The sequence below is a fragment of the Solea solea genome, chromosome 11, assembly GCF_958295425.1.
Source record: "Solea solea chromosome 11, fSolSol10.1, whole genome shotgun sequence".
Taxonomy (NCBI): Eukaryota; Metazoa; Chordata; class Actinopteri; order Pleuronectiformes; family Soleidae; genus Solea; species Solea solea.
The window spans coordinates 19,422,495-19,443,452 of NC_081144.1; the positions used below are offsets into that span (position 1 = coordinate 19,422,495).

The window sequence follows — 20,958 nt, forward strand, 5'->3', positions numbered from 1 at the left end:
AACAAATGTGAAGCTCACTCTATCCACTGTTACCATGGATACAAAAGATTAATACAAAAATGAATCTAAATGGACCAATACAATTGATTTTAGACTCAACAGAAATCACAAAAATTAATGCAAATGGAACCACATCCAGGAATCAATATCTGAAACACTGAGGAACACCTGCATATTTTACTAATCACAACACTGTCCAAAATGACATATTTTAAATTCAGTGGAATGAACAACCTCATAACATATATTACCGTTTTGGGATTTTCCCACCACAGTCATCATCCGTATCAGCTGTTTTCAAGTACTTATTAATTACTATCCAAACTCTGTGCCAAATCACATCTCAACAAACAGTCTAACGTTACTTTATCACCAGTAACATAAAAGCATACCTGACACATATGATTTTATTTATGGAGAAAAATTACAGGCCTATCTGGAGGGAAAATTGCACAACACCTTGAACCCCTCGGCCAGTTAGCTGCATGCACAATGATTTACTTGTTATAGGAATTTACAAAACAATATAGCAGCCAATGTTCACTGAATAGGGAGCTGGTATATACTTTCATCTCTGTTTTTGGTCTCTACCAACAGGAAAATATTTGGCTCATTGCCTGCTAACTGAATCACAATATTGTATTGACACGTTTGTTTGTTGTTTTGTTTTTACAGTGAAAACATCTGCCTGCTGCAGCTTGTTAAGAATGAACAAAAGCAATTAAGATGGTGGCCAGAAAGCTACAGAAACAAGAGTCTAGTAACAATCCTCTGTAGATTAATCACTAGGAGCAATTCCTTCAACATTATTTTTACATCATCATACGTGTGTGTGATACACTGTTTAAAAACTGGGCTTGTACCTCAAAGTACTTGTGAATTTAAAAAAAGATAAATCATTTATTAAAAATGTGTTTTACATTTGTTATAAGCATGGTCATAGTTATGCAAATAAAATCATTCCCAATCAACTACTATGAAAATACAGAGCGCTGAGAGTTATTTATCAATTTCAGCAGCCATTTTTAATAATAACCCAAGTTACAGTGATCCTAGAGGGTGTTTTACATGCAGCTTTATTTTATTTCTTTTTCTCTCTTTGGAGTTTCCTCAGGTCTCTTTTAACATTTCTCTTCAAACTTTCAATTACATTTTAGAGATGCAGTCATATATTGGTGCCTTTATTTCTAATTTTTCCACTAAAAAATACATTAATTCCAAAACTGCAAACCAGTAACAATGTTTTTTTTGCTCCTACCTTACGGGTACTCTTCCACATGTACTTCATATAAGCGTAGGTGACGTGTGGGTGTGCTGTGGGCAGTGGGTGGTCGAGTTGCTTGGAGGGGTCAACACCAAGAAGAAGCACCAGGGTCTTATGGGCCAATGCCTGAAGGAAAGAAAAGTGTTAAAGGGCAAAGTAATCATCAGAATGGTTTTAGTTCAAGAGGCTTGTAGATGACTAGTAGGGTGGTGATCTCAAACAAAATACAGAGCTTGATTACACAGCTACTTTCTTGAGAGTAAAAATAACTATTTAGTCAAATAAGACATACAAATAAAGATGAAGTACCTCAGATCATGAGACTAAAAAGCATTTTAAGAGACACAACAGAAAGAGGAGCAAGACTAAAACTGCACTTTTACCACTCCATAATATGTATGTATATATATATATACAGTATATATATATATATATATATATAAATACACATACACATATATATATATATACACACATATATATATATATACATATATATATATACATATACATATACATATACATATATGTTGTAAGTTTCAGTGGGGTCACTTTTCCAGCTTCTTGTAATCATGGTCTATTAGTGATTCTGTCATCCTGTGTGCATGTCTGTGCATAAATACAACAAGAGATTGTTAAACAGAAAACTGGCCAATTCACTGCCACTCCTCGCAATCAATTACAATAACAGTGGGGTTAAAAAAAAAGAAAAAAAAAAGCATCGCAAAGGAAAATTGCACCACATGAATTGAGAAGATATGCCAGTTCGGGTTTCCAAACAGTGTGATTGAGAGCGCTGTGCTACTTTCATCAGTGCCAACCGAAAACAGGTTGAGGTTAAGTACAATTTCATGGCTGCACTTAAAACTGTCAGAACTCGACTGATTTTTCCTCCTGGATATGGTGGGATAACAATTAATTATATTATATACATACATTATAAACAGTATGTATGATCAGGGTCACTATGGTTCATTATGTTGTACTGTTATCTTTTCGATTTGTTTGTAGTGTTGTAGTGGTACATTTGTACTTAAGGTTTTCCTTTTAGGTTTCATTAAATGTACAAACCAGGCGTCCACTCTTGCCACAGAGGCTGGCATACTTCAGCCAAGTTCTCATGTCCTCGTGGGGGCTGATGACCAGTGACCGGACCATCAGGATCCTCTGCCAGTCCTCGACTATACGTTGACAACCCTGAAGGGAATAACACAAAAAAACGAGGGACATACAGGTTAAATGCCTAATTCTTTTGTTGCTTTGTTCAAAGAGAGGCCCACACAAGTTAAACTCAAGAGAAGGAACACATGTGGAGGTACTATTAAGACCAGTGGTCCCTTTCTTCAACGTGGTTACACGTGACTACAGGTTCACTCTTCAGAAAAAAGGGGGGGAAGGTCACACTCAAACACACATAGGTCATTTTAAATACATCTGTAAAGACCATTAGCTGAGATTCTCTTTTAAATCTTCTCTCGACCCGACCCTCACTTGTGTTCATTGTATTATACAACAGAGGCAGGCAGAACAAACATTGGAATGATCCAACTCTGATTTAAATTATTGAATTATATTCTCTTAAGCTCTTACATGTCCTCAATCTACAAAAAGAACAAATAGTTTTATAGATAAGCCATTCCATCATCAGATATAGTTGTTTTCTACTCCTTTTTTCCCCCTCTAAGTTCTTCAGATGGCAAAATTATGTCCAGGCAAATCTTTCAGTAAGCTGGTGAAAGCTAATGCTGGAAAAAATTACTCCAGTCTCTTAAATATACTTAACATGACAGGATAAGGGGCTGAGCCCAGGCTGAAAGCAGGAACCCTCTAACCTGCATGTGGTATCCCTACACATTGGCAATAACTATAGAACTGTTCCACATCAACTCATTCACTTCAGGATGGACTTATTCTATGTCCCAGATTCCATCAGCACCATTGTTTCCAACTACTTCAAAGACCACCAGATGTATTTCACTCTACAGGATGTTACAATAAAATGGCAGGAGTGGGAATCACCAGGGGCTACTCCTTCTGCCTTATGGTACTCTTGTAGCAGTCAGGCATCGGAGCACCTCCCCCCGAGGGGTAAGAACACAGATAGGACAGAAGCTTCTGTCACTCAGATGCTACATAATAACAATAATAATAATAATAATAATAATAATAATGTCAGTTATCATGCCGATGTGGGGAATGGGGATAGCCCCCAACAAAGGCCTGCTGAGGTGGAAGAATTGACAAATACAGGACAGGAACAATACAAACTTGAGGCATTTTTGTATTGTCAACATGAAGAGCATCCTCAACAGATTGATCATCATATGCACCAAAAGATTCACCAGTGGTTTGGTGAGAAGGAGAGCTCCCACCCAGATTTTACTCTACAAATTTTGTTTGACGGCCAATTTGATTGAAACACAAGTCAGTCAACTGCTTCGGGATCGAATTCGGCTCTCTTTTATTTACATTATTACCTGTGGATGAAAAGACATGCATGTCCACGAGTATTTATGAGGCAGATCACAAAGAGTTGCTTGTTGTCTCTCCACCAAAGCAGTGGGTGGTATTTGCAGAGAGAGGAGAGAGCCCAGTCTCCCAAAAACTGTAGGCTTGCATGTCGCTGCTGTGTTGTGTACATTGGCCGGGGTTGTTTAAATTTCGCAGTCTCTCTCAATAAGATAAAATAAAAGATAACATTTTTTTAGAAATCAATTTATAGTTAGGTTCACTGGTAACATCTCATGGTTATTTGAATATTTAATTACTGATGGAATTACTTGGCATTTTTTTCCCATCATACATTTCAGCCTTTCACAATTTTTTTTGCATATACTGGCTAACATAAACCCTGCTCCCACTTCAGCACCTCCCGTGCCAGACTACAACATATTGTGCTGTCAAGGCGCTAAATGAAGCTGATTCAGGGACATTACAGATGGCAGCATGACTGGGTCCTAAGGGAGCCGAATAAAGACATGGATAATTTTAGGTAAGCTGAAAATAATAGCTAGCACAAAGCCAAAAAAAAATCACCTCATCCACTTCTTTGGGCCTGCAGAGAGTGCCGATAAAACCAGTTCGCTGGACATTTCAAGACTCTTTTGTCAGGGAATGGATTGAAGCAAAATTGTTGACATCAGCAATCAGCTACACTTCCCTACTGGGATCGCCTTTACGCTACTCACTCAGGCCGAGCAAAGTGTTTAGTCTGAAGTCACTAAGAAAGCACTACTCACTAAGCTTACCATCTCTTGAGAGCACAATAGTCACAACTGGCCACTGAAAGCAGGGAGGCATGTTGGACGACAATCATCTGTCGGGGTTTTATCAGAACATTAACACCATAGCGGATTCAGGATGGAGTTGTATCTGGGTTTCCACAGAGCATCAAAAGCCAAATAAGAAATAAAGGCACTTTGAGCTGTGGCTGATGAAGAGGGCCAATGTTTGGGGTCCAACCAACAAGAAAGGTTAATTCTAGCTTTGCCACTATGTAAACGAACAGGGGTCCCCAGGAGAAGACCCTAGAGAGCTATCCATGGGACTCTAGAAGACACAACATGCACAAATGTCTATAGCAGGTAAAAAAATATATTTTCACACCAACAATGGGTTGCAGTGTTTCAATGCACCATACCGCAAACGTCTTTGATTAGGAAAAAAGAAAGAGTAAAGGAATGGAACAGAGACTCCTTGGCAGATGTCTGAGGTCAGGCACCAATAAATCACTATAGAAGAAACTTGTCAAGTATTGCAGACTCAACTTTGGTGCTGCCATTATGGGCCCTGACTGTTTGCTCAGTAAGAGCCCTCCTGATCCCAAATACCCCCTCGAAGCAACCTTCATCTTTTATGAATGGAAACAGCCAAGATGATCAAGAGTATCTTCATTTTACTGCATTTGAGTGCATGTGTGTGTATGTGTGTATGTGGTGTGTGTGAATACCTTCATTTGAATTCAGTGCTATATTCAACAGACTTATACACTGACATACACTGGAAACAAAATTGGTGTGGTAAATTGTGTTTTGGAGACTAGAATTTTCAAAAGTGTCAGTAACATGTGAGCAGGAGATGATGAAGGCTGACATGGACTGAAAGTATTAAATTAAGTTTTCAAAAAACGTTTATAATAAAGCGATAGTACATAGCAGATCAAAAGTTTTCCATTCATCCGTCTGTCCTTTAAAATAATCACATTTGATTTAGCTGTGAAACGGCCAACATGGAAAAGATGAACTTGCACAGTATTATCATAGATCAGATGATATTTATCTCAAATTCCAAAGCCTTGGCTGAGGGCAAATATTTCCAAACCACTTGTGGATTTGTGGTTCTTCCACATGTCCTCCTGTCTCATTTGACAACATGTATAACTGTAGTTCACAATTAACAAATATAATAACAGTAATCATAATCAGTCCTGGGAAGCATACAGTCTGGAAGAATTTACACATTGGGTTGTATAAAACGAGAATTTTCTTCCCTTCATGAATATTCTAACAAAGGTCAATTCATGGCAAGTTTGATCAGGAATTATGATGGAATATAGTTTGGAAAGATCAGTTCTAATAACCCAGGGTAACTAACAAGTCAGTTTACCACACGTGCCAACTCTGGTCATAACTTTGGGTCAAGTCCTGCACTTATTGATCAAAACTATTGATTTAATTATTTATAATAATAATAATAATAATAATAATAATAATTGATCCTTTTAAAAGTGCAGATACAATCAGATACAAAATTGTTCTCTATGATCAGATCTGCATATGTTTGTCCTGCATGACATCATGACCTATAGCTGTTGTGTTACATACACAATCTGCTATAAGACACCCTGAAAATGTACACATACTCACACATATTCATGTATAACAAGACAATGACACACGAGAACAAAGTTAAGTGGACAGAGTGTCAATAACCTGAAGCTAAGGTTATGACAAACCTTATTCTGCTTTGTCATTGTGTTATAACAGAAAGTGATTCTTTTCTGTGCGGATGCAACTGCATACTTGCACATTTTCAAACAAACATTAACAGTAATAACAGCAGGAACCTACTTGATGGCTACAGAGGTATTTGCATGTGTCTTCAGTTGTGCATATGGTGTATGGTTTGTAATATTTCCCATTATTAACAGCAGCTTTTCAGACATCTGCTTTACATTGCATCCATTGTTGCACACGTGAGTGTGTGTGTGTGTGTGTCTGTGTGCCCATATATCAAGTGTTGTACTTACCTGAAGTCTCTCCCACCATGTTTCCCTGATGATGTCCCTTCTCTCTGGTACCAGTTTATACTGGATCACCTCCTCTAGTTCAGATAGCATCTGGCAAGATACCATGGCCTGAAAAAACGGAAACATTGTTGTTTTTATACACACATTAAAATTATGATCAGGCAAATACTGTGCAATACAGTATCATCAACGGTTAATCCAAAACTTGAGACTGAATGCATCAAATAACCCACTGGACCTTCTTTTGAGGTTTCAGTGTTCCAACATTTGACACAACATCCGAAATCAAGATGCATACTGACGGGGGACTGCTGTCAGTCCTCATTGTGGACAGAGTGTACATCAAAATCAATTTAGATCATATGGTCTTTTTGAGATTAAGTTCCAATGACAATATGTGTATGAGAGGTACATGGCTGTTCTCGGGATACATCTTTTGATAAAAAAATATATATAAATGGATATTTTATGAAATATTAACTTTGTAAGACTGTACACAACACTTTGTAAATCCTAATTTTCTGGTTGTGACTAAACCTGTCAGCACAAAAATGCTATGACAATTGAGACAGCTTACCCCATAGGCTCGACTGTAGCTTTCTCCAGCCATGGCCGTCAACTCAGCATCCAGAAGGTCTCTGGCTTTGTCAATACACTACATAAAAACAAACACAATTTGTGTTTACACAAAGATACAATTTCTCAACATAGTTTTTTAACTGACTCAAATGCTGCAAATGTTTATCTGTTCTGTCTTAATAAGTGAATTAGTTTCTGAAGTCACTTATTATAAGGAACACAAGTTTACCAATGATTTGACTTGGTTACCTACTCACAATACTGCAACTCATTAGTTCAGCTAACAAACAACACTAATGGGCTGTTTTCAGTACTGTCTTGGTAGCATGCCCCCCCAAATGCACCATGACATAATGTCACTCTTATAAAAACTCCTTGCATGAGGACAAGTGGCAACAACAAAAACACTTTGTACAAAGAAACGGAGGCATGTTATTGCTTGCATTTCACTTAATCACTACCATTGGTGACACATTAGCACATCTAGACTTGAGTTCTTGCTTTTATAGCAAAAATACTTTGATTCACTCCTGAGTGCCAAGTGTTTTATGTGTAAAAGTAAAGGAAGTGGTAAAAGCAACAGTGTGATGGTTATATAATTATGGCTGGGGATGTCACAAGTATCTTTAAAAACTGGCTAAGCCTCAATGCACATTCATTCAGAGACTAAGAAACTAAGGATTCAGAATGGGGATTGTTAGTCATGGTTCCTGCCCATAAATGAAGCAAATTCTGAAATATTTTCATGATGATCAACCAATTTTTAAAGCACCCTGACACACCAAAGTCCTTTTTCCTACCTTCCTGTTATGTTGGGTGTATTGCAGTGTATTTCTGACTCATTTGTAAAAATTCCAGATTTTTCCTACACTTCATTAAATTCAAGGATGTTGCGTTCATTCCACCACCACTGAGAACCCTGAGTGGTGGAAAAAAAGAACCCGAGAGAAATACCTGATCCTATTCAGCAAAGGAGACAAACAAGGACATGAATATCCTCATGATTTCTTGGGCTTTGACAGCCAATGTTTTAGGGAACTGTTATTTGTGGGAGGGTAAAATTAGGGAGAACGACTAAGGAAGGTCAGGATACACAGCTGTTTCAGACCCACTCCCACCAATTATTCTTTTCGTGGGGAGGGAAAGGAGAGATGGCGTGCCAAAACACCTCTTCAGGCATGCACAACAGGAGGAGGAGTTATAGGAGGGGGTTAGGGCAAGGTGACAATGAGGCTACTTTACAGCCTCCACTCAGTTATGGTCCTGTTTACTCCTGAATTACTGTTCTGGGGCCTCAGTGGAAATGTGCAGTCCAGACGACTCCTGATAAATGCAGTGTCTGGCTTTTGGCAGCACAAAACAAACCATGACCCAATCTCTTACATATAGGTTGAACTTATGGACTTGAGATAGAGTTAAGTCTAGTGAGGTTACCTCAATAAAAATCAATATGACCGATTTGGGCCAGATTAACCACTAAAGGAAACTCAAAACAAATCCCAAACATGATTGAACTCAAAAGGAAGGGTTCTGGTTTGGAGAGACCATTAGACAATTTACAAATCAAAAGCACTCTAGGGGACTGAATATATCATGAATCTTGGCAAAACAGACTGCTTTGGCATGACTGCTTTGTCTACACATATTTATAAAGCAAAGAAACCTGAACATTTCACAAAGAAGAACACCAAGACTCCTCGAGAAAACATCTGGCTGTTGGGGGTACAGATGGTGGAAACTGCCCTATAGAATCAAAAGTTTCAAGTTTGAGGATTACCAACCATATCCGGAAGATTTGACTGAGCTCATGTTGACATTTAAGCTCTCACCCTCACTCCATCTGCTTTTCATTTCTCTTCACCCATTGTGAGTGGCCTCATTGTCAGCAAGAGTCAAAAGTCTGCTTTCCCTATTCAGCTGATGCAGAGTCCTACAGGCTACACCTGGACCCAATCTACAAATTGGAGGAAGGATGGGGCTGTGGAGGGAATAGAGGGGGCACAGAGGGCACGTCTCCAGGGTTTTGTGGTGAGAAAGGCACGAGGATGAGGCTAGAGAAATTGGAGGGGCAGGTGTTTTCTAGTGTCAGTGCTGGGGATGGGGTTTGTTAGACATGTGGGCATCCAGCTTGAACAGATTAATTTCCAGAGAGCATGAGCTCATCTATGATCCCCAACCTTCCTCAAAGCAGGAAAATATCATTCTGACCACCACCAGACCTAAGTGACAGGCAGACAGGAGGGGAATGGGTCTTTTATTTGTTTGAAGATAAAAGTTGTGATTATTATTTACAATTTCAAGAGTTACCACGTCAAAGTCTGTACACACTGTAAAAGGATAGGAAAAATATTTATGTCATTTAATGAAAATCCTGGAATAGTAGGGGATTGGAATTGTGGAGAAAACATTTTTATGTTACTTTACAGAGTGAGATGCAAATGATTTTAGTATTTCTAACATTGATATAAAGACTAATTAAAGCAAATTCTCATGTAACATGTCTTTATGAGATAAAAGAAAAAAGAAAGCCCCTTTAATGTGTGTTAAATTGGGGGAAATATCCTCTGATGATTGTTTTTGTAAGTGATGTTGTAACTCACCTGCTGGGCCAATGAGAAGAGGTCCTGATGCAGGGCAAGCACTGCTCTATAAAAGGCACCATCATGTGTGTCTCTTGGGATCATACATGTGTACTCCTCCATGCTGTCCCAGTGCCCTGGAGACACAGCAATCAGATAAAGGCTGAGACAGGAATGAATGAAACATTTGATAATGACTGTCTAAGAACCTCACAATTTAAGATTGAAGTTTCGCAGTCTGCTGCTTTGAACATGACTTCACCTCCGCTTGGGATAATATAAAAGATTGCAAACTGAACATTTTGCTTCACAGGCACAACAACAAAGGATGTTCTTTGCAGTTTGAAGACTGACAAACCAGCTGGTCGGGTGTCATTTCTGGGTTTGCAATTAGCTTGAATAGTCAAAGCCACAGCCCGCACGCCTCAGAGGTTGCTTCTACACTGTGGTCCCTGCTTTTCTCCACCACTGCACGTTATGATATGTCAATGTTATGACTGGATACAATTCTCATCTAGTTGTGTGAAGGAGACTTGGAAAGAGCCGTTACTGTTTTCATTTCTGCTTAATTTGAATGCACTGTTGCATTAAGCCACACAGGGGATAGCTAAATGATCCATGAAAAAGTCATTGTATAAAGATTTAGTGACCGTTACTAAATTGTCTCTTGCTTTGCTAAATAACTGATGGGGATAGTTCACATCTGATATGAAGTACTTGAGAGCTTACCTAGACCCCAGGCAGCAGCAGCAGCCATACGCGCCATCTTGGCCTGGGTTTCCTCACTTACCAATGTCCACTCCTCACAGCACTGCTGGTGTAACTGGCCCCTGAAAGACATTAAACACAGGTAGATTAAATAGCAAATCTAGATGTGTTATTATTCAAGTTCTGTTATCACATTGTCCAGTTGTAATAATAATTCCAACAAACACTATTTATATATCACCTTGTCTAAGAACAGTACTTACAAGGTTGACTGTGCAGAGAATAACTGAATGCATAGCTTAATGTATGAAATGGGCTATTAGCAAGCCACATAATCACAGGAATACAAACAGGGATTTTCAATACCCTTAAACTATTCTGCTCTTGGTGTAAATGTATATGCATATCACATAAGGCTCTAACCAATTTCTATCTTTTTACCAAAAAAAATGATACTCATACACTCAGTAAACTGAAGGACACTCTGTATGTTAATGTGATGTTAAACAACAGGTAAAGAGGAGTACAACACTAACTCCTGATTGACTGACATGATTTTAAACCCATAGTACAAAGTGCTTATTTAAAAACACATCTCTAATAGACATTAAATTGTATACAAATTAGGATTATAGTGGAATATTGTCAAATGTATTTCCCTTGTTTCCATTACTATACAGTTGTAAGTAACCATCAGAAGGTGGCAGTAATGCACCTCAAGTCAACTGCCATGAAACAAAAAAAAGAAGAAAACATGCAACTATTTAATGCTCGTAAAGCATGTGTGATGGTACGCTGCCATTTGATGATATTCTACTAACAGATGAAATATGCAAAGCTAAAGACTACAACAGCCCTTACAAAAGACCCACGTGGAACATGGAACTACCTCAATAAAATGAATGACTGAATACGTGATTTGGTAAAGCTATCAAACATCTACCACAACAATGCAGTCATTGAAAAGCTCTCTGTGTGTGGGGGTGATTGAAATACCCATTCTTACAATACAATGATGCTATTAACCTACAGTACACGTCTTTATACTAAACAGATATTAAGGCTTTCCTGAAGTCCAGATCCTAATGGTAATATATATCAAAGAACCTCTAGACCAGAATGAGAAGGAACCCGAGTGAATTTAAGACTATTCTAACACATTATCTGGTTCATCATTTGTTCTTAAATGTGAATAACTTCAATTCGTATTGCATCCTACAACAATCTTATAATATACAAGTATCCCAGCAACAAATGAATGTTGGGGTCACGTTAATCTAACCAAGACTAATTCCTCATTAAAAAACATCAGTGGTGCATTGTGCAGGAGATCAAATCCATCGCATGTGTTTCACAGGCAGAATGCAAGAGGGGTAGAGAGAGAGACAGAGAGAGACAGAGAGACACAAGGAGACGTTTGGATGAAGGTCAGCAGAGTGGAGCCATTCTCCAGCTGCCTGGCTAACTTACAACACAAAAGTACAAAACACTCTAGTACACTGTCTGGGTATATGGGTGTCCACTTCACATCAGACAAACAAAGATGTGGAAGGAAGAGCTTGACTTATTTTATGGCTCAGCTCACCACCTTTCACAACTTTGGAATTTCAATTAAATAGGTACTAAAATAAATCCAGTGAGCCTAAAAGAGACATTTGTTTAGCAATGAGAAGAGTTTTTAAAGGCCCTTCACTACACCAGTGGGCCACTCACACACATGTGTTTTCACTTCTGACTGAGAGGATCCCTTCTCAGGTCTTTGTGAGCGCATACCAGTTGTGCTTGATTGACATTTCCATCCCTTCCAGTTTTCTTGTATCTGTTTAAAATCCACATGCTAATGGAAATGGTGTTGGTGTAATAGTCCGATTCCAGAGCAGGTATTTATTTGTTAGAGGAAAAACACATGTGAAGTACTTTCCATTAATGATGGCTCATGTGCATTAGATGTTCCAGTAACAGCACGCACAATATAAGGAACCCAGGACGTGCTCACCTTCATGGAATGTAGTTGTTATCACCAACAACCATGGTTTTCCTGCGTTATGCAACAATGTCTTCTGTAAAACCTTTTATATGTATATGGCTTTTATACGGCCATGGCATTTTATTGTAACTCCAAACATCGTGAACCAACTTCAACATAAACAGAAGTGTGAACATTGGAAATGTATAGTGAAGGATAATTTAAACTAGCATATTAGCATTACCACTACAAGAAAACATCTCGTGCTGAATACCCGTAACGGACATTGTGGTATTTTGCAGTTAGGTCTTGCCAAAATAGACTCTCCCAAGAATAAATACTTGCAGGGTCTCCTTAATTGGTAGCATCTGTGTGTTTACTTACTTAAGGCTAAATAAATGTACTCCTGAATTTCTTCTCTTATATATTCAACCTTGAAAGGTAATGCAATTTTCTAACATTACTTTATGTGTATTGGTTGCTTTACAAATCAACGTGTGGAAGTAGCAAAAACCTGTATGTAAAATCTTTGAAATTCGATAAGTGACTTAATCAGATCCCCAGTACATCCTATGAGGTCCAACTCTTGTCTTAAGGGTTTAGTTTTCCTGGCAAAAACATTGAAGTGCATATTAGTAATCTCTGTCACCATTTTTGGATTCACACACACAGATGGTCTTTTAACTGTACAGGGAACAATGTGCTCTTTCAAGTCTGATTTCCTTTGACACATGAATCAGTCAACTATGATATCATCTTTAAGCCTTATCCATTCACAGTGAACAAACATAAATACAAAACCTTGTGGAGTTCTATAACTGTCATGTAAAATTATTGAATCTCCTTCCTGTGATATGAATCATCGTTTATACATGAATGGTAGTAGAATAGCAGGTTATGTAAGTATATGAACATCTGGTTCACTCAAGGATTCTGTGACAATTTACATATTTGGATCTTTCTTTCTTGTGAATCTTGTAACTTTTTTTTCTCCTAAAATGCTCTTTGAAGGAGAGCAGTCGTCATGGATTTGAACCTCAGCTGTAGGGCAAGCCATGGCCAAGTGGAAAGGGAACTTGGCTTGTAAACAGGAGGGTTGCCAGTTTGAGTCCCCACCAGGTCAAAAAAAAAGGCCTGGGGTACATTGCTCCCTGGGCACTGCTCAGTGGCTGCCCGCTGCTGCTAATTCTAGGAAGGTTTCTAGTAGAGGATGGGTTAAATGCAGAGAAAGAATCTCCCCTGTGGGACTGATAAAGGACTCATTTATTCATTTATTTATTTATATATTTAATTAGTGAGGTTTCTCTGAATTGGCATTGCCTCTTAGTGTTGTTGGGTGCCTGCTCCTGCATTTCCTGGTAAAAGTACATCAGTCACCTCAGAGAATGGATTTATTTTCCTTTTGTCCACTCATTAAAGGCCTAGAGACGGGACGCATTAGGGAGATCTTGTCTACACAGAATGTACAAATGCAAGGGAGAGTTTTATGTGATAGAAAAGCATTACATTACAAAGATGTATCAATCAATCAGAGACCCATAGGCAGCTTTGAATGAGTTTTGCAGGGAACCACTGAGATCAACAGAACAGAACAGATATTAGTAAGGACATACCATTCTCCCAGGGCCTCTAAGCAGCGCATCCTGCCCAGGATGAGCTCTGGGTCCTCTTTGTTCATGTCAATCTTCTTGTCATATGCCACCAAGGCATCCTCCCACTCGTGTAGTTTCTCATACCATGTGGCTTGGATTTCCTAGTAGAAAAAGATACCATTAAAGTCCTAAATTCCACACAATTGACAAATGAATTGGTATTTTGTCATTCAGCCAGACCATTGTTTTTGACCATCTCAATCATTTGACATTAAAATAAATAGTTGTTTTTTTTTCTTTACTTTTTAGCTCAAAGAGACTTTGGAACTCTGATCCACAAACAAATAACTTCAACAACTGGCCTTGAAACTATGTAAATATACTATAAATACATTCAATACACATACTCATAATTCTTACAACCTTTTCTCAACCTTTTCCTCCCCCAGTCAGTACAGCTCTCCAAATGGTTACCTCATAAACAACGTTCCAGGAACTACACAGTGAAACAGTTTTTACTGAGTCTTTTCACTTTTCCCATGCTCTTACAGAGAAGCATAAATGCAGCTCACAAAGGCAAAAGGAAAGACATTTACCTTAGGCGCCCTAATGGCTGGAAAACACTTTTGTCCCAACTTCTGACTACAACTACCCCTTCATAAAAAAACAAGTGAATTAGGAATGTTTAAGTTGTCTCTAAACACTGCCCTGTTTTTCCACCACTGACTGCAGACAGTAAGTATGTCATTAACACAGTCAAACACATGTATCTGGATTTGTGACAACTGAAGATTGTGGGAAAAATTTAAAACTTGGTTTGTTAATAGAATTCATCAATTTAGTTTACCCTGGGATTCCATCCCCCCTCCATGACAATTTTATGTATTTTATGTGCCAACAATCACCTAAAAAAGAACACATCTAAATTATAGCCTTGTACAATTTCTAAACTATCCATGTGCTTCATTCTGTGTAGTGCTTTTATATTTACTTTCTGTATGTTAGAATGTGAATGTGCCAAAAGGTCTCCTTAATTCTTTCAAATGTAATGGGTTTAGGCAAACACAATCTTCCATTTGAATAATAAATAGACTGTGTCTTGTTGAGCAAATGCAGAAACCAGGGTTGAGTAGTAGCCAACCAGGGTTTCAAATACAATGACCAAAGTGTGGCAGGTCGCCACAAAATCAACACTGACTACCACAAATTGATTCAGTCTCTTTTTTTCCATTGACAATATGAAACACCAGGGTTTCAATATCATAGAGGATGAGCAGACATGAACACAAAAATAGTGGTTAAAAAATGTTGTTGCTTCACAATAAAATAAAATGTCAGTGTCTAGCATTTCCATGCAAACAACCTGACTGATATTAAAACTTTGAGAGTTAGAATAATTTTAGCCAAGAACCTTACAAATCACTCCATGATATTCTTACAGTTTTGGAATGTAGAAAAAAAAAGTACAAATTAGCCACAAGTATTTTCTGTAAAATGCACAACAGAGAGAAATAATAAGTTCATGAACGTTTAAGAGAATCCAAATATCCAGTCAAACTGAAAAAAACGTCCATAACTTTGCTCCTTGCCCCCAAACTACTAAACAAAACAGCAGATGTTTTTTCCACATGCTGCACATTCAGAACAGGGTGATCTGGGGGTTTGTGTCTCATATGACTCTTTCCCCATGTTCAATAGTGTGAAATGGGGATAGGATACCCTGGGAAGACGTGAATGCAGACAAGAGACCAAATAAAACACAATATGTTATTATTATTTACTTTTATTATTATTCTAAATGTCTGGGTGTCTGAGTTTTAATGATTTTGAATATGTATATGCACACACAGACCATGCAATGAGTATCATACTTGCTTGAGACAGGATGTTTAAAGTCTGTGTGCCGTGAATATAGCACAATTTTAGAAACAATCTACAGGGTCTTTTTCTTTCTATTGTCCCAGTCTGAATGCAACCTAAAATAAGGCTTCCGACCTTGATCAGAGGCACATAAAGACAGGAAAAAAAAGTGCTCACCAGCTCCCCAAAATGTTTCATGGCATACTCCAGCACCCCAGATGCAGCTTCTGGCTGCTGTAGTTTGTTGTTGATGCTGCAAGATAAGACAAAAACAAAGACAAGCTTTCACTTAACAGACATTATAAGATTACTGATTATGTTGACTACACTGGAGTGTAGGCAATTATTAGCAGTGGTTAAATAATAGTAGTTAATTTGTAGTAAAAATGTACATCACTCTTTTTGAGTATTTATACACAGATAAGTGTTGGCAGGATGTCAAATGTTTGGCTTTTTCTAGGAAGAAACTGCTGTCGGACACTTTTTTGTGGGCTTTTTTTGTTAGAGATTTAATTTTATACTGATTAAAAGAAAACGGCAATTTTGCCCACAAGCCTAAACTTAATTACCCAAAATGACAAACTATGTCCCATCAATAACATTTGCCACAGGTCAACTCCAGCCGAGTTTTAGACACCTGTCAAGGCTAATTAAAGTAATAGGATGCACTAAACCACAACTTGGAATGTGGCAGCAAAGGGTCTGAATCAAATCACGGCTTTCAGCTTTGATTTGTCAAGACGCTGTAAAAACACATTTTCACTTTGTCGTTATGGGTTACAGTCTGATTGGCAATTTATATCCATCTAAAAAAACAAACAACAAGTTTGCAAAACGTGAGGGAATCTGGAAACTTTCTGCAGATACTGTAGCCAAAGCTAACATTAATTAAAAAAATCCTCCCCCTTTTACTGCCCTGTGTCATTATGTCATCCCATAAATTTGTATGTTAACAGTATTATGCATTGCTGCTAACGCCACTGTTGACTTGGGGGTAGTTAAAATTTAAAAAAGAAAAAAAAAAGGCTTCACCGGCCTGATTCTAAAAAGATGTTGGTTCTGCCAGATCGTACCCATGTCTGTGAAACCACTTATGAGTCAGTGTGAATCAGTGATTTGAAGACACGGTTGTGGGTCGCTCACCAGCTTACCAACCACAAACACTGAAACTGTTATAATACTGCATCTAGCCAGTGGAAACACTGACATTGCACCACAGGTTTCTTTGGTATTAGGTGAGAAGTGTACTCCTGTGCCATCCATGCTCCTCCAAGAAAAGTAATGTATTCATCACGTGGAGGTACACTTGCCATTGCCAGTAAACTCCGCAACCTGCCTTAATACAATTAATGTTTTCCTCTTTCAGGATATGTTTTTTTCAGGGGGGAGAAGTAAATGCACCAATTGACATCTGTCACACTTGTCTGACAAATGATGCGTTATCTGTCAATACAGCACAGATCTCATTTGTACATCCTCACTCACCCACGCCGCCACCACATCTGGAAACACTCATTTGAACCATAAGTCTATTATATTTCCTCAACAGCAGCCACGGCCCATTCGTCTGTAAAATGTAGCATTTAAAGAGTAATCCTATGCTGCAGAGTTCCTGACGACAGCAGGTATAACCTGAAGAAGAACACTCATGTCAGAAACTCAGTATGACACAGGGTAAAGGCCAGACACGTGATGAGAAGGCACAGCCGGTGGTCAAGCCAATGCTAAAAAAACTGCTGGAGCAGATGAGATGGTGACAGGTTAAAAGAAACAAAATTGAAACAGGAGCTATATTTTAACCTGAAAGGAAAATGCAGATCTGACTGCTGCAAGTAACCTTCATAAGGCTTGCTGACTTTATAACTCAATGCTCTTTCAAGAAAAATGTTCTGTAACTTGTTTTCCGGCAATCACCCACTTTTCTCCAACTACTGTCAATGACGACATGTTAAAAATAAAAAAGAAAATGTGTTAGGTTCTTTTTATATGTCCATCATCTTGAACCACCATGTTTTACACAGCAGCCCAAATGCAAAGCACTTTCTGTATTTTGTAGAAAAGGCTTTCTATGCAAATGAAGGTATGGTATGTGAGGGCCACTGTAGATTGCTGCAATCTGCAGTCTTACCATTAATTCTTACACACTGGACCAATAAATTAAGGATTTTGGCCAGTTATAATTCTCTGCTGTTAAATGATTCACCACAAACTAAAAGAAAAAAGAAAAGAAAAAATCAATAAATAAATACATTTTGCATGACGATGAGAATTGTCCTTACAGTCTCCAGCAATTGAGGTTACTTTTTCAAAAGATGCTGGTGTAAACAGATGACAGAGACCGTCAGACTTAATGACCTGAGGGAAATCCAACTACTCAGTGTGACTAGTGACTACATAACACGAGAAGGTGAGCTCATTTTTGTAAATGAGTATTGGTCTGTGACAAAGTGCTATGGACCGTTTCAGCAACAAATTAAATAATTACCCCACAGTTTGCAATAAAAACAACAACTACCACTGACGACATCACATGGGTATGTTTTGTATATTTGGACTTACAAATATAACTTATTATATTTATCAATAAATTACATTTTAAGCACCAACTGAACAAAGAGTTGCAAGGTCTCCACATTCCAACACATACAAACAAGGTGCACTAAGGGTGCACAGATGTGGTTTCATCTGAGGAGAGGGTTTACTCTCTTGTTGACTCTGGAGAATGCATTGTCCCTTTGCTGGAACCATCTGGATGCCAGTTCTGAACACATGAAGTTTAAATGCATTCAGATGACAATGTTGTCCTCAAGCAAAAACGTCATCAACTTATTAGCAAGCAGAAAACATCATGAGACCACTGTCAAGCCACTTTCTTGTGCAGCGCTACAAGAATCACTTCCTAACTGGGGCATTTTTTTTTTTTGGTGACTTGCATGCCCAAGGCATTGGGAAGACATTGAAAAGCACTTGAGCTTAAACTCTATCAACTGTTAAACTGATTTATTATATTTTGTCATGAATTTTAGACAATGTGTGGTGTGTCCTGCATCAGATTTATTTGAGGTTTAATTCAAAACCCCTAAATGAGCTTAACATGCAGCTCTTTCTCGCAGACATTTAGAGAGTGAGGTCCTTGATACAATTCTTTACAAGTATGAGGCCAGTAAATTGAATCTTTAATGCAAACAAAAAAATGCTGGTATGGGTGTTCACTAAAAGGCATGTATTTTTGAATGAATAGTTATATAATTAGCTTTGACTTTCAGTTCACTTTATGACTGATAAATAATCCATCTTTTTCTCCTATTAGTAAAGCCAAACAAACACTATTACAATTTAAATATCATTAAGTAGAGAAAAGAACAATAACAAGACATCGTACATTGTCAGAAAACTACAAGGAGTCGTAACTCAACTGGCTTGGATATTTCATTGAGAAAAGAGAATGATCCCAGAGTAAATTGTACATATTTCCCCCTACAGAGAGTAAAGCTTTAAGTGAGGCTCGCAGTGAGGGAAAAAAATCAAACCTCATGAGTGGACCTAATCTAAACTAATTAGTAAAATATCCACTTAATCCTTGCTGATTTTTGGACCATCTTCTTGCCAAGTGCTGATTCCTTTCCCTAACGTTGAGCATAATTCAAAAAATGGGGAAGGTTATCTAAATTCAAGGATTTGCTGAATCGAGACCCGATAAATTAATTTACCTTTTTCTTTTTACCTTTGATGTTGTAGAGGTATACTGAAATATAAAGAGATATTTCAAATTCTAGAACCACTTATGGGAAAGTGGTCCAAGACTATTTTGATGCTACGGCCATCATAATACACTGATTATTTGGAGGGTCTACCACTAAACATGATCATACTATGCTGTCAATAAACACACAAAACCTGTATGGGGAAATCACTCATGCACAACCTGATTTTATTCTTGAGTTCTTGAAGGGAAGAAATCTTTAAACTTATAGGGCTGTGCAAAAGTAATTTTGGTGACTTGACAGGAGAAAAAAAGCTGCACATATAAATTATCTGATTTTCAGTTGATAGTTTGGTTTGGCGGAATGTTGATGGAGGCATGAATCTGGACACTGTCAAGAGGGCTGAATCGTTCCATGTGACTGAGGCATGCTGAAACAGAGACTCAATATCTGGCCCATTTCAGTGGCAGATCTTTCACACCACTCTTCCTTACATTTGCACCGTCGGAAAAAAAATACTTATCTAGTCTCCGTCCTGTTGGGGCCATTCATCTTTGGGTTAGCCAGAATGCAATTTACATTACAATATACTGAGAACAAACCTAACTATCCTGGCACATTGGGGAGTTCTTTCCAGTGTGCAGGCCATTTCATAGCAAACTACAGATGAAAAATGGGTGGAGTTGGACCTTTGTTGATGACGCTCACTACACTGTCTCTGAAACAAACTTCCCATGGCAATAGGGCATGAGAATGCCCTATAAGAAATTAAAAGTATGTCCACGGTGAGCTCATGTTTACAAAAGAATTGTCTAGCCAATCAGACATACTACAGTGAGCCAAGACGGATTTACTGTTTTTAACTATGATTTTATTCTGGCTCGTATGTGGCACAAATTAAATACATTCTTCAAAAAGTAAAACCCACATATAAACGCATGTTTTATTTAAACCGACTCTACAAAGTAAAAACTGAAACTACAGTCACACCTGGAGATATCTCAAAGATCTTCAGCATTAAGTGATTAGGTCCTTTATTTGATTAACAACTAACGCTTGACTGCCTTCTAAGGAAATAAATCACTGATATTTAGTGCACATTAAAACATTTTCCTCAAACTTTTCTTTTGGATAAAATGATCAGTTTCAAATTATTCTAATTTTAAAGAGGGAAGAAAGATACAATTACATTAATGGGTCTAAAACGTTTAAAAGGAAATTAAAATGTCACAAATCTGAAACTGTACTGTTTACTTTGTTCAAGTATATCAAAAATACATAGTACATACTGAAACGTAATGATTAAGTGCTGTGGAAACTAGCAGAAGGACTTGTGTTCTGCATTTCAATTGATGCCCGTTTTCAAACAAAACAAATTTGCGAACTCTCCTGATTTTCTATTTCTGAAATAATTCAAAGCAGGTGCTGGTGCGTTATCTCCTGTTTGTAAGAGTCTAG

The 20,958-nt window shown here is 38.0% G+C and overlaps 1 protein-coding gene across 2 annotated transcripts in view; it reads right to left on the reverse strand.

The window, feature by feature from the left end:
* mtor (mechanistic target of rapamycin kinase) overlaps positions 1 to 20,958 on the reverse strand; it is a 76,737-nt gene that overhangs the window by 18,661 nt on the left and 37,118 nt on the right. For both annotated transcript variants that reach the window (XM_058642047.1, XM_058642046.1), the window contains exons 29-36: positions 15,974 to 16,049; positions 13,958 to 14,097; positions 10,400 to 10,500; positions 9,692 to 9,807; positions 7,090 to 7,167; positions 6,513 to 6,620; positions 2,336 to 2,461; positions 1,259 to 1,390 (exon numbers count right to left, since the gene is read on the reverse strand). In XM_058642047.1, coding sequence (XP_058498030.1) covers positions 1,259 to 1,390; positions 2,336 to 2,461; positions 6,513 to 6,620; positions 7,090 to 7,167; positions 9,692 to 9,807; positions 10,400 to 10,500; positions 13,958 to 14,097; positions 15,974 to 16,049 — 877 coding nt within the window. The remainder of the gene's footprint in view (positions 1 to 1,258; positions 1,391 to 2,335; positions 2,462 to 6,512; positions 6,621 to 7,089; positions 7,168 to 9,691; positions 9,808 to 10,399; positions 10,501 to 13,957; positions 14,098 to 15,973; positions 16,050 to 20,958) is intronic.